Genomic DNA, 13,663 nt, shown 5'->3' with positions numbered 1-13,663 from the left:
TCAGATCTTGATGACATAGTACATTTAGGATATATTTAATTTCTCTCATATGATTAGTCCCATTGACTTATATCGGATTTTTCTGTGTATTAAAGTACTTACAGAATTTAATCAGAGAACTGGCATCTTTATAGGAAATCCCAATTTCACAAACACATGCCTAGCTTTTACTCACATGAATAGTTCCACTGAAGTCATATTGGTTTCTGTGGTCTATTCACATGAGCAAGACTTGAACACATGAATATTTTTGATGAATGGACAGTTTAGGAACATCTTGTAGATTATATTTTGTTATTATTTTCGAGTACATAAAGCCTAGCACATTTATTGTACATTAGAGTCTCAATTTAATCTGAAATCAACAAGAGAACTATTTTGGCCAATGGAAACGTACAGAGATATACTTTCTAACGGCAAATAGAGCTAATGCAGCACTCCCATCTGTTCACACTCCTTCAATTGGCCATTTGTGCAAACTTTAATGTGATAAAAGCATTGTATCACTGTATAAATATAGAATTACAGAAACATCAGTAGTGACTCCATAAATAAGGTTTCATGGAGAAATGCAATTAAACAAGGATCATGAACACAGTCCTGCAAGATGTTAATTGTTCTGGTCTGGTTCCAGCAAAGCAATTAAGCACATGCTTAATTTTAAACACATAAATAGACCTACTGAAATAAATAAAACTGCTTACATGCTTAAGTTAAGCTTGTGTTAAAGTACTTTGGTGGATTGTAGTAGATAGCTAGAACCCTTTTTTTTTTTTTAAACGCTAAAATATTTGGTTATTAAAATGCAAGTTACTTCAAGGCGAGATAGAGATTCAGTGTTAATGTACTTATAAAGTGGAACAATTATTTAGGAAACACATCAAATGCTGCAGTAAATACGTATTTTGTCCTAATAAATTAAGATATTTCTCTGTGGAAAATTACTTCAATGATAATGTTTTTGAAACAACAGGACCTTAACTTCCTTTTAAATTTGCAACAATTGTCATATCATAGAGGAATAAGAATTATTTTAAGCTTGGAAAGGCTGTGTCAATAAACTCTGAATTTACAATTTATCCATTATACAGAACACTTTCATAAGTATTCTTGCCTTTTATTTCCCATTAGTTCAAGGTTTCAGCCTAATGCTATTTTTTATATGTGTTCTGTACCATAAACTCTAAAAACAAGACATGCAAACAGCGTCAATACTGAAAGACAGTAAATGAGACTTCTGTACTAGAGTACTACTACTGAAATTCAGAGTTACCCTTTCCTTCAGGATCTATATGAATTTATTAGTGTCTACAGTCTTCAAGCTTTACAAGGTCTTCTAAAGAAGTATTTTTTTCAGAAAGGCTTCTGTACATAAGATCTATAACTATCTACATATAGGTATAGATAGCTAGGCCATCTAAGCTATCCTTCTGCTCAACAGAGCATGATTTTCCCTCCAAATTGTCTTAATGATAGAATGACATATTTAAACAAAATGTTGCAATTAGCCTGAAGTTTTCTTTTCAGATCTGAAAAAGGGATTATGTTTCTGAAAACTTGCCTGCTTTCTCCAACTGTATGATTTGATAAGACATAATTATAATTTCTCCCTCCTGAAAACCTGCCTTACTTTTAATCTGTATGTTCTTTCAACTAATTTAACATTAATCATAAAGGACATGATTCAGTCAGATATAGTATGAAATGTCATGGTAGTATAATAAGATTTTCTTTAAAAAAGAATAAAGACCCTATATGGTTCCACTTTTGAAGGTGAGGAAGCAAGAAGGAACTAAACAACAGTATTGAAAGCTGCTCAGTAGCATTTTTCTTATTTTTGTTGCTTTGATTGTTATTTAAGCCTCACTAAAAAAAAAAATCTTATTTTTCTATTTCTTGTTGGTGCAATTACAATTTTTTCACCCCTCCCCAGCAATTAAAATTAAAAAAGGTATCACTAGCAGCTAAAAGATGCATGTGATCAAACACTGGAAAATACAATTATGGCAGGCACACAATTATTTTCTAAAAGAATTCAGGGCAAGATTAAATATACTTCTGCAAGTAAGTCAGAGCAACCTGTGCATGACCAGTAGGTGTTAAAATAGCTATGCAGATGGGATTAGCAAATGTTAATTTCAGCAATGTTAAATTTGTATTTCCAACTTTATTACCTCTGGACAGTCCCAAGTATTTGAATGTTCTTTGAAGTCACAAATAGCTAAGACTGAAAAATTCTGGATTCTCTTTAGCCATTGCACACAGATTCGACTATCTGTTACCCAAGTAAGCCAAGTAAAATAGTGATCACTAAAAAATAAAAGGAAAAAAGAAAGAAAGAGTGGTTATTAAAGAATAGAAATATAGAAGCATTGCTATAGATTGTATCCCTCATATTGCTCTGTGGAAGACAAACGCAAAGCTTCCATTGTCTTAGGGATGTTTTTGTTTCCTTTGTAACAGTGTATCATATGGACAGACAGGATCAAAATACAACATTTCTAGTTAGCTTCTGATCCTTCTAGGAGATGAATATGGCACTCCACTGTTAGAAACAGAAAACAACTCAGAGGTTCAAGCATTTAAAACAAATAGACAAAAACTTTTTTAAAAAAGAGAAGGCATATTTGAGGGCACACTACCTGGATGCTATGACTGCAGGAACTGGCACCTCCTTAGGACCAAATGCTTCAGCGTTAATAGCATCGACAATAAACACTTTAACAGTAGGATTTTTAGCCCCAGCCTTCAAAGAAAATGTATCAGGTTATTCAAATCTGGCTCTGAACAATTCAGATCAAGGAAAATTACAACACTTTTTGCAGGAAAGTAGATAGGTTACAAAATATGTATTCAGTTGAGTATGATAGGGCAAATGTGGTCTTACAAGATTGCAGAGTGACACTACAGCAGTAGTACGTTACTTAACTTTGCATCATTTCATATATAAAGAAGAACACCTTTTAAACAGTCAAATTTAGTGCCTTTCTATACAGAAAACGTGCTTAATAGAAACCTGCGTCTACTTGCAGTGTGGATCTTTGCAGCACACACTACACTTATTGTGGCATAAAACTCCAGGAGCATATTCACATGATTGTAAGTGATCTTTGGCATCCCAGCTGTGAAATAAAATGGTTTAGCTTAAACTGATTTCATGCTTGCTTATTCATTGCATACATTATTAGTTTTTTAATTCTCCTCCATGTGTGGTCTAAACCATCCAGCTTTACTTTAGAACTGTAACCAAGCTGATAGGTGAGTAACTTCTTAAGATACATTAACATGATCACTTGCAATCATATAAATATGACAAGAGTCAGGAGAGCTCTCTAATACATGCTGAAGAAATGCCAGCCCAAAACCTTCTTGCCTTAGATCTGGCACTTGAAAGCAGTTAAAATCCAAAGCCCTTTGAGATCAAAAAGCACTATGAAGTGTGCAAATAAACTGAAGCTGTCATAGGCGTTATTTTTCAAAATAAAAAAGTCTCATAATCAATTTACTGTAATGAAAAATAACAACTGCATAGTTAACACATCACAATAAGTAAACTGAATTGAAAAAAGCAAGGCTTGATCATGCAAGCATGCACTTTTGCACATGCTTTTTACTTACATGAGTAATTCAATTTATTTCTCTGATACTATTAAATAACTACACTTTTGAATGTACCTATATGTTTTCAGAATTTGGCCTAAGTTTGTCTTCTTTCATTAATTTAGGCCACAATGGATTTAACCACTGTAATACAACTATTTTTTAAGCACAGTTAAATTTTATCATTGTCATAACTAATTTCTCAACAGAAAGTAAGTCAAAAGAATAAGAAAACATACCTTTGGGTATGGGATAATTATTTTTCTAGGATACTGGTCCTCACCAAAATATGAATATTCAATAACTGGTATGTCAGAATCATTGAATTGTACATATGCTAAATATTTTCCACTTGGAGACCACCACAGTGCATATTTTGTTGCTAGCATTTCCTCTGAGGAAAAAAAAATCATTCACAATAGTTTATCATTGTAATCTATCTATCTTCTAATCTATTTTAGCATTGTACTCTTAGCAACCTAGACATGTAAAGAGTTATACTAAATAAATAACACCAAACATATTGCAATACATCTCAATTCTGAAAGACCTTAAGAACTCTCAAAACAGGCACACAGATCCCATTTAACTCACTTGGGTTTTTCATGTATGCATGTGTTTATTTTTTTAAATTTTTTTTTATGCACCGAAGTGCCAAATTTTCACCAAAATTAAAACTTGCCTTAAAACTTAATTCCCAACCACTGCCTGTGCAGCAGAAGGAAGCCCAATTTGTAAAGTTCTGATATAGTTTCAGTAACAAAAGACTCAGGATTTTGGTTACACAGTATGAATACAAAATGCGGTCATTGTATGGCAAATAGAATATGGAAATGAAGTAATCCTTAGGGCTCTAAAAATAATGTATCATCACAGCTATTTTACGATGGATTGTGAGAACCAGGTAATCTAAATAAAGCATTTAACACGTTAGTTGTTGCCCTTCAAGATTTACTTACCTTCATAGACCCAATCAGGAATCCCATTAAATATTTCATTCTGTTTTCCATCACTAGTTATTTTAATAGGTGCCTCTCTTGGACTTTGTTTCAAATAGATATTATTCTGATATACATATACCTAAAGACAAGAAAGTATTTCTTATGAGTATAGGCACCAATAACAGGGGTTAGCGCAAGATCTTCTGCAGTCAATGCTCTTACATTATACCAACAAGAAGACATAATGAATACAAAATGGGAAATAAGTGCTACACTAAAAGCCCGTGCAAATTCTGCAAGAGTAGGTACCTCAGTAAATAAATTATACATTACAGGCCAAATTCTATGTTCAACTATGTCAGATTAAACCCTGAACAACTCCTTTGATTTTAATAAACTTCAGAGGATTCTGTGGCTAGCTTTGGCGTGGAAAATCATGAAAAAAAAAAAAATCTTTGAAACTTATTCAAATTGCTGTGTTTTTTTAAGAGACCCTCAGACAAAGTGTTTTGTGATTTTTCCTTCTCGTTCCACCATAAGTAGAAGATAAAAACAAATACACAACAACTAAAAAGAAAACAATGGAACTTTTCTAAACCTGTCAAAAGGCCTAGGTGATGTGAGATGAGACAAAAAAAGCTTTTACTCTGTCTGTTCCTTTCTAGTAAATCAGTTACCAAAAGACAGTTCTTGCAAGAAATGCTTGCAGCCCTTGGGTATCTCTAAATTTCAAGCAAATGAATGGACATGTGGTTAAGAAACCAGCACCAGAAACATCACTTTCTTAGAAAATTATGCCTTTTGAAGCTATAAGCATTTGTTAGCAACATCAGTGTAACATTTTAACTACTTTGTGCTTTAAATGAAAACCAAAGCAACTCCTAAAGATCTCAGATACAATACAAAGACTATTGTATAAAAACATCACAGACTGTTAGTACTAGGAAGATAGGAAACTACCTTCATTGTGTTCTGTCTTCAGAATTCTTGATAAAGAAAATAACAATATTTAAATTAATTGAGAGAACTAATACTCTCATAGAACATGGAAAAATTTTCCTAATAAATTGTCCATTCATATTTAGCCCACTCCCTGGGTATCTTCTGAAATTAGTATGATGTTTAAATTTTTTTTCTTGCACAAATACTTTGTCAATACTGGATAAGTAGTTAAAAAACCACTAACTATTATTAGGCTGATGCTTTGGAACTAAAAATTAAAAAAGTTTATAAACTTGATACTATATGCAATAGGTCTATTATAATTACTGAGAAATACATACTTGGCTATCAAGTAGCTATTTAATTTAAAAAAACCAACAAAAACCATTTTTTATAATAAGACTCTTGCAGCCATTTCCTAGAGTAAAAATTTTAGAAAATATTTTAAATACTGCATCTCTAAATCTCCATAGTAAACCCATGTGTTATACAGCGTCAAAGGAAAACACACTGGTTTTCAGGCCTTGAAACTACATTTAATGCTATATACAACTATGTTGGTCAATTCTTGATAAGAGACTGGCTAGCGAACTGAAACACATAATGTAGCTGAGAACATGGATTCTTCTATTGAGAGACAGACAAGTTAATCTCTAACAAGTTAAATCCGTTTTCTTTGTCATTCTTGCTCACAAGCAAGGTTAATACATGCAGGCCTGTCAAAAATATGGTCTAACAAAATAATAACCAAAGGCAAATAAATGTCTTCTAGCCACACAAAGCAAAATCATTCTAGCACTTTGTTATCTTTACTGACCAATTTGTGTCCAACGGGTGACCAGGATATATACTGAATTTTATGTGGAAGCTGATTTTCTGTTACAAAACCACTAAAAAAAGGAAAGAAGTTGAGATTGCTTTTTGTGCACAGTGCAAATGGATCATTATACTGTACATTCATATAAAATTCATGAAGGGCTATATTTTCTAACAGCTTTTTGTTTCTTGAGCAATGCAAAATTAAGGCAGGCAGTGAGTCATGCAGTAATGTGATGGTGTGCACCAGTGCTGGTAAAAGCTTGCAACTCAACCCTTTGAAAACATATTCAACAGCCTAAGAAGCCAGCCTTATCTCTTTCTAAATACTGCACAAGCATCTACAGTCATTTGCTTTATCTGCAGTCTGCATTACAGTCTCAGCAAGTTATTGGGAAATGTGAACTCAGGATATAGCATGCTGAGGCAAGCATAACAGCAGCAGTTACAACATTTGTTAAGGATCACGACCCACATGCAGTACCTCTCTACTCACATTAGCTTGCAGCAATCTTTTCCTGTCGCCTTGAGCCAACAGTTTCTCAAGAACAGAGCAGCTCAGTGCAGCCCTGTTGCTCAGGACTGAGAAGCATTTGGTCATGCTGCTACTTATGGCATAAAAAGGTGACTGGGGAGGCAGATGGCCTCCTTCGAACTTGGGTGGAAAGAGAAGGGGTTTGGGGAAGATCTTGGGAAGGAGACTAAATGCAATGGGAGAAGCTGTAAACTTTTGAGGAACCCAAGATGGACTGGTACAAGATCACTAGAACATTAAAGGACATGTGAGAGTTTCAGGAAAGCTAAAGATTAGATCAACCATAAAAAGGATGAATTAGACAACAGAAGGGCATGGAGACATCAGGTGTGGGACTGAAGTGGACTCAAGCAGCCAAGATAGGGTGGGAGAAAATTATGCATAGAAGAAAAAAAGATGAGAATCTTGAGTGGAAGTTTTAGGGCATGAAATATAAACCAGTCCAGATAGCTGGATGAGTAGATGAAATGATTGTATGATTTTCTTAGAGGCCATTTTTTTCAAGCAAACAAGTAACCTGACAGATTCAGGCAAAAGCAAAGCAGGGTGGCAGTCACATTACTACAGAGTTTTTCAGTGGAAATGCTTGCAAGCACATCCATAGCTCTCTGTAAGAAATATCAGGCCTTACCCATATATGAGATCATAAATGTGGTATGATGCTGTATAAGAGTATCTCCACAGCTGCAAAAATTAAGCAAGAAAATAATATTATTAACTTGGAAAAACATAATCTAATTAAAAATAATCAGCTGCCTTTTCATAGCCTACCCCTTTCTCAGGAAAGTATGAAGAAACATTTATTCATGGCAACCAAAATCAACAAAATATTAAATGAAACCAAACATTTCATTAAGCGAGATATTAAAATAATTACCTTTGAATAATTGCTTTCCAGAGCTATGAAATATTTGTCTGATGACAACACATAATTTGAAGCATTAACCTGTTTCTGAAAGATTAAGAAGTAGATTAGATTATAGTAAAAAAACTTTAAATAAGGATTTGATGAGTCAGGTTTCAATCCACTCACTTTTAAACTGGTACTTGAAACGCAACTGCATTTTGCTGCCTTTTTATTAATTGAAAAGGTACGTACCATTGTGCTGTTAGTCATGATGGTAGTTGGGTAGTTCATTTCAACATTGTAAAGAATAATATCATCTTCTGCAGACTGATGAAGATATTCATTATCTTTATAAACAAGATAAAAGGGCTGTTACCTTGCACAGAAGATACTATAGAACAGATCCGTTTATCAAAGTATTCACACTCCTGTCAGTGAATAGATTTTGAGCAAATATCTTTTCGCATCTACATAAAAATGTTTTTCTTCTAATGATGACAAGGTACAGAGTTATCAACAAACTGTCTTCAGGGTTCTTGAGTATGTTCTCAAGTTTACACATGCACACAGAATCAGTTAGTTAACTTTATTATTAAATGCCAGATTTTATTCTCAGTAATGTCTGATCAAGAATATCAGGGATAGACCCATTAGAAGGTCAGTATCACAATGTAAATGTTTCAAAGAAAACATTCAAGATATTTGGTTATAATTTCACCGAAACATTCTCGTTTGTACAGATTCCGCAGGTAACAGCAGTACCATGTAACTGACACTACATAAATGACACTGCCCTCACTCACGCAAGTCCTACAAAGCGAGGGTGAGTGGCCTTCAATGAGAATGGAATTTAACCCTACCTGTGCTCAAGAGCATAGTTTGGTAGAGAATGAAGATCAGAATTTTAGTTTCACATCATTATTTTTACTGCTATAAACAGAGAGAAGGAATAACATACTTGGTGTAGCTAAAGAGAGAGAGACTTAACAGTTTAAAAGCAGCCTGAAACATTGTATAAGGTGTTCATTTTTAGGAAATTAGATCACTGGTGGATCTTTTGAGCACACTTCTATGATATGTGTAACAGCATTTGTGGTGATCTCAGGCCCCCTTAGGAAGAGATACTCAATTTTAACTCCCCGCTTAGGAGGAGGCATATGGAATGCTGTAGGCATGACTATCTATGGAATCAGTGGCATGACTTTTGCGTGAGTTTTGTGACTGTTAGAGGAAAGATAAGTCTAAGTGAGAAGGATATAAAGAGGGAAGGACAATGTTAGGTTTAGGCGATATGCTGCCTATATACTTCAGACAGAATTCTAACAAATGGTGACCTAATTTTTAAATTGTAGAACTGATGTCAAGATACTTCAGATTGTTAATTGTAAAACTTGAACTGCTGCTAGCAATGTCCTGGAAGGTTCAGTTCAGTTCTAAAATTGGGGGTTAAAACTAACTTGGTAAGACTCATGTGAACGGTACTATGTTTCTTGTCTCTAGTCAGAGAAAAATAATTGCTTGAGGCAGTGCGTAGATAGGAGTGGTAGTAGTGTGTGTACTGGAATGTAATCCAATCCAGCTCAAGCCTTTTGGTGCTGCTGCAATTCAATGATAACCAGACTAGTATTTCAGCCACAAACAGACACGTGTATCAGCAGCAATTAACTTAATGTCTTTATCTTCTACCTTAAGGAACTTGCTTAGAAACGCAACCTTATTTTCTATGCAATGCATTAAAACTCAGGAATTTCAGGAGTGTCAGCATTTCCTTAAATGAGATAAGAACAGTTGGGCTCATTGTGGAGCTAGGTACTACTGAAAACAAAGAAGAACGGGGCCTCAAGACAGGCTACCTCAATCATTACAAATGGTAAGTGAAAAAGTTCCGTGACAAACACAAAAAAGGAGATTGCTTAAGAAATGACTGACACTGACGTATTTCTTTCACTTGCTGCAATGAATATGACAGTAAAATAAATAAAACACTGAAGGCCTCTGTAAAATTACAGTTTATACCTGAGTCAAACATGTCTGTTGAAACATCAAATACCTGGAATTTCTAGAATGACTGACAGAAGAGTAAATTTCAACCACAAGTTTTGACTAGCAGATCGTTTAATTTCATTCACAGTAAAGCTGGAAGAAAAATACATTTCTGAGTCTGTGTAAAACAGTCTGGAAATACATATTAGAAAGACTTACGTACATTTGAGAAAAGGTTTTAGTTACCTGACACCCAATATGGAAAAAATGTTTTATATTGGAAGTTTCCATTCAAATAATCGTCCAACGTAAGAGCTCTGGGACCATCATCTGTGATGACAACTAAGAATAAGACAGAAAGTTTCAGTTAATGCAATGCTGTGAGGTGGGGAAAAAAAAAAAGAAGTAGTAACTACTATCCAATATTTCCTTTTTTCTATATTTAGCACCAGGGAACAGTGAGGATAGCATAATCCCGCAGGTATGCCGAGAGTAGGCACAGCAGGAAGGAAAGTTCTCTGCTACTGTTCTGATAAGGTCCTTCATCCTCTGAAAGACTCACCTTTAGGAATACAAAATTAGAAACTAGACAAACTAATTTATTTCACCCAGTCATTTATTCACTCAGACATATTTACTTCTAGAACCTGGGAGTCCAAGAAAAGCATTTTCCACACAAATGCATGTGTTTCGTGAACTTGTGTGGTATGTGGAGACAACTATTTTAATAGGGACCTGCACATATTCAGCAGAAAGTCAAACAACAGGATGTGCATACAAACCCCTACTGCCAAATTTCATAAATGCCTCATCAACCAGTGTTAGAAGATGAATATAAGGCTTGCAAAATAATCACCATCCACATATATTTCTTAGTAGCCACATGAAAGAAATAGATGAAGGTATGCAGGTAAAAATATTGCTGAATGAGTGAACCCAAACTTCAACTTTTTATTTGATGCTGCAAAAGAAAATTGGCAATGATTCTGGAGAGAACACAGGTACTCTGATATTTGATTTCTAAGCAGATCAGATAGTCGCATAAAAATAATGCACAAAATTGTGTCTTGATTTTGTGGCTCTTGACTGACTGACTATGTTTCTTCGCAAAGCTAAACACCTTAAGCTAGGGCAGATTCTAAAAACAAAATTTAAGGACAATCAACTGGATGAGAAGAGGGTAATGCTGAAAATGCTGGCTTGCTAAGTGCATGGAAATGAAAAATTCAATTATAAAAACGTAATAAAAAGCAAAAAAGAAAAACTATGCAGTTCACAAGAGAAAGAGTACTCAAAATATTTAATCCTCAAAAGACACAGGAACATTTCTGATAAAGGCCAGTTTTTAAAGTTCAGTACCATAATAATGGCAGCTTTTAAGTCTAGGCATTCTGGATTCTATGCTTTTCTCCTTTAAAATAAAGGGGACTTTTGCCATGGTCTTCAGAGGTAGCGGGGATGTCTCTGTGCAGCCTAGTAGATCTCTGCCATTTCCCCTGTTTGTTCCTTCAGAGATCTCAGATGACAGCCAGATAATCAAGATGACTCATTGCCCTCAGGTTTCATATCATGCTCCATCACTTCCTTATTACAGCTGCCCTCTCTGTTATGATCACACTGACTTCCTCCGAAATGTTTCTTCATATTCTCTTCTATGGTACTTTGTAATGATAATACATGTTTTCTTCTGCTAAGTGACTATTACTTACTGTAGAATACACATGTCAGGTTGACTGTTAACACTAGCCTTGTCTGCACTAATGCAAAAGAAAGCTGTCACGAGAAATAAAACTGAATGCCAATCCATAGGCAAAACCCTATCAGTATAAACTCTGAGCTAGCAATATGTCCAGAAAATATCCCAAGAAGTTCAATACAAAGTTAATTCCTCTTGCTAATACCATGAGGGTATATTAGAGATCCTTGATACGTTAATGATAAGCACAAAAGATGGCAAACTCTTAAAAAAATGTGTAGAAAATAATTCCAAAGAAGAATCCACTTCTATTTATATTGAGTGATGATTACTTATGATCAAAAGAAATCCACTGTTAAGATCTATTTCCATGGTTGTGTGTATAGGAGGCTTAAATTTGCAGTCCTGTTCGATACCTTAATCTGGTAAAATTTCCTAGTTCCTTCTCTCAGCTTAGGAGGATTTTTTACTAAAAAGACAAGTAATATCACAAATGTCTCATCTCTGGTCTAATTTTCACAGTTCTAATTTAAACCTTTACTCTGTTAGCCATCTCACCCTTACATACTTAATATTCCGTGATAATTTATTATGACTGCTAATGATTTTCAAAATGTGTCCACTCCTATCTGAATTTCTACCAGTGGACTGCAAAAATTCTGAACACAACTATTTCTTACTTGATTACTTATAATTTTGAATACTTGTTTCTAGGCAACAGAATATATATTTAAATGCTTTAATTAAAAGCAGCATCTTTAATTGTTTCCTATAATTGTTGCTGATTCGTTCTTCTGTAACTAAAGACTGGTTCAATAATAGTATTCGAAATCTCTGCTCACAGAACAGACTCTAACATGAAAAGTACTTCACATGTCTGTAGCACTATAAAGACATTGATTTGGATGGCTGTTGGTAGGCTTGGTAAGTTCTTTCCTTGTGTTTCATTTCTCTATGAAATAACAAAGATGAAAAAAGATGCCCAGGGACAAAAAGGAAGCGAATAGCAGAGCCAACCACAGAAATGAAAGCTTACCAAATTTCAGCTTCGCTCTTTTCCCTTCATCACCCCACTGTCTCAGTTTTAATCCTTTGTGGTCCATTTGCATACATTTACAGGGTACAGTTCTGTATTTCTCTGTGCACTGAATTGGTTATTTTGCTTCACAGCAGAACCTGCTTTATATATTCCATGATCATAATTACTTACTCATGCATTTGACTGTATTTGACATACATGTATAATTGTGGTGATAAAAGCCTGTAAGTACCTATTAATTGTCACTGGCTTTATGCAGATACCTTCTCTTTTACTGTTCAATTCATTGTTGTGAGAGAGTTTAATAAAACACAGAAAGCAGAACTTTCAATTATATTAAACTCAGATCAACTTTATGCCAACACCAACCCATCACTGTGAAATTCTGTTTCTATTATGAGGATTATTCCCTTTCAACGATTGGATGTGGGCAGACCAACACAACCCCTGCTTTAGATTTCATAGCCCTGCTGGCTTATTCCAGAATATGGTCTAATGCGCATCGATATAAATTGTGTCTACTCCTGCCAAATTAAACCAAGCATACATAATAATCAGAAAGCATTCTGGTTTCTGTATTTGTTATTTTTATATATGTAGCTGTATATATGTATTTTATATGTATTTATGTTTTTAATACATATGTATTTTTATATGTATTTTATTTAGCATCCACTGCTACACAGCAAATAGATGACTTGCCAAAAGAAAACTGGTTAGCATCTTGGGACAGCCAGCTTGCAGATGGTATTATATTCCACTTCTGGACTAGAATGTCCATTCTCATCTTTGTGGGCTGATGCCGAATAGCTAAAGCACGAGCTCCTTCAACATGTGCAGGAAGACAGCCTTCCACTTGAGGAAACCACAGCCCAGTTCAGCATCAGAAATTAATTCCAACACTCCTGATCCTGCTCCAGAACTTCTGGTCACACTCAGCTCCACATCAGCTGAATCTGCTTTTCCATACCTGCATTACATTCAGTCATTTTTTGTGAGGTATGCCACTGCTTTCTTAGTGAAGGTTACTTCAAAAACACCCTTTGGAATGAGAAGAAAAGATGAAGTCTGAACAAGTCATGTTTCGCAGTATGATCCAGCTCTTGTTACTGGCAGAAACAGAAACTATGTATAGAAAGCTACAGCATCTAGAATAAGAATGGTTTAGTTTACTACTGACTCTAATATCTCTACTGCATAAGCGTCCAGGATAGGAAAAAGTCTCTCTCTAACGATACGCTGAGAAAGAATCATTATAATCCCT

General features: G+C 34.8%; 1 protein-coding gene across 1 annotated transcript in view; it reads right to left on the bottom strand.

Annotated features, from left to right (window-relative positions):
- FAP (fibroblast activation protein, alpha) overlaps positions 1–13,663 on the bottom strand; it is a 41,688-nt gene that overhangs the window by 23,750 nt on the left and 4,275 nt on the right. Inside the window, exons 3-11 of the mRNA XM_009579167.1 lie at positions 9,911–10,006; positions 7,934–8,028; positions 7,712–7,786; positions 7,466–7,518; positions 6,301–6,373; positions 4,560–4,680; positions 3,840–3,994; positions 2,643–2,746; positions 2,175–2,310 (exon numbers count right to left, since the gene is read on the bottom strand). Coding sequence (XP_009577462.1) covers positions 2,175–2,310; positions 2,643–2,746; positions 3,840–3,994; positions 4,560–4,680; positions 6,301–6,373; positions 7,466–7,518; positions 7,712–7,786; positions 7,934–8,028; positions 9,911–10,006 — 908 coding nt within the window. The remainder of the gene's footprint in view (positions 1–2,174; positions 2,311–2,642; positions 2,747–3,839; positions 3,995–4,559; positions 4,681–6,300; positions 6,374–7,465; positions 7,519–7,711; positions 7,787–7,933; positions 8,029–9,910; positions 10,007–13,663) is intronic.

The sequence above is a fragment of the Fulmarus glacialis genome, unplaced genomic scaffold, assembly GCF_000690835.1.
Source record: "Fulmarus glacialis isolate BGI_N327 unplaced genomic scaffold, ASM69083v1 scaffold5136, whole genome shotgun sequence".
Classification (NCBI taxonomy): Eukaryota; Metazoa; Chordata; class Aves; order Procellariiformes; family Procellariidae; genus Fulmarus; species Fulmarus glacialis.
Note: the sequence above shows the minus strand (reverse complement) of the source record. Positions and strands in the feature narration are given on the sequence as shown.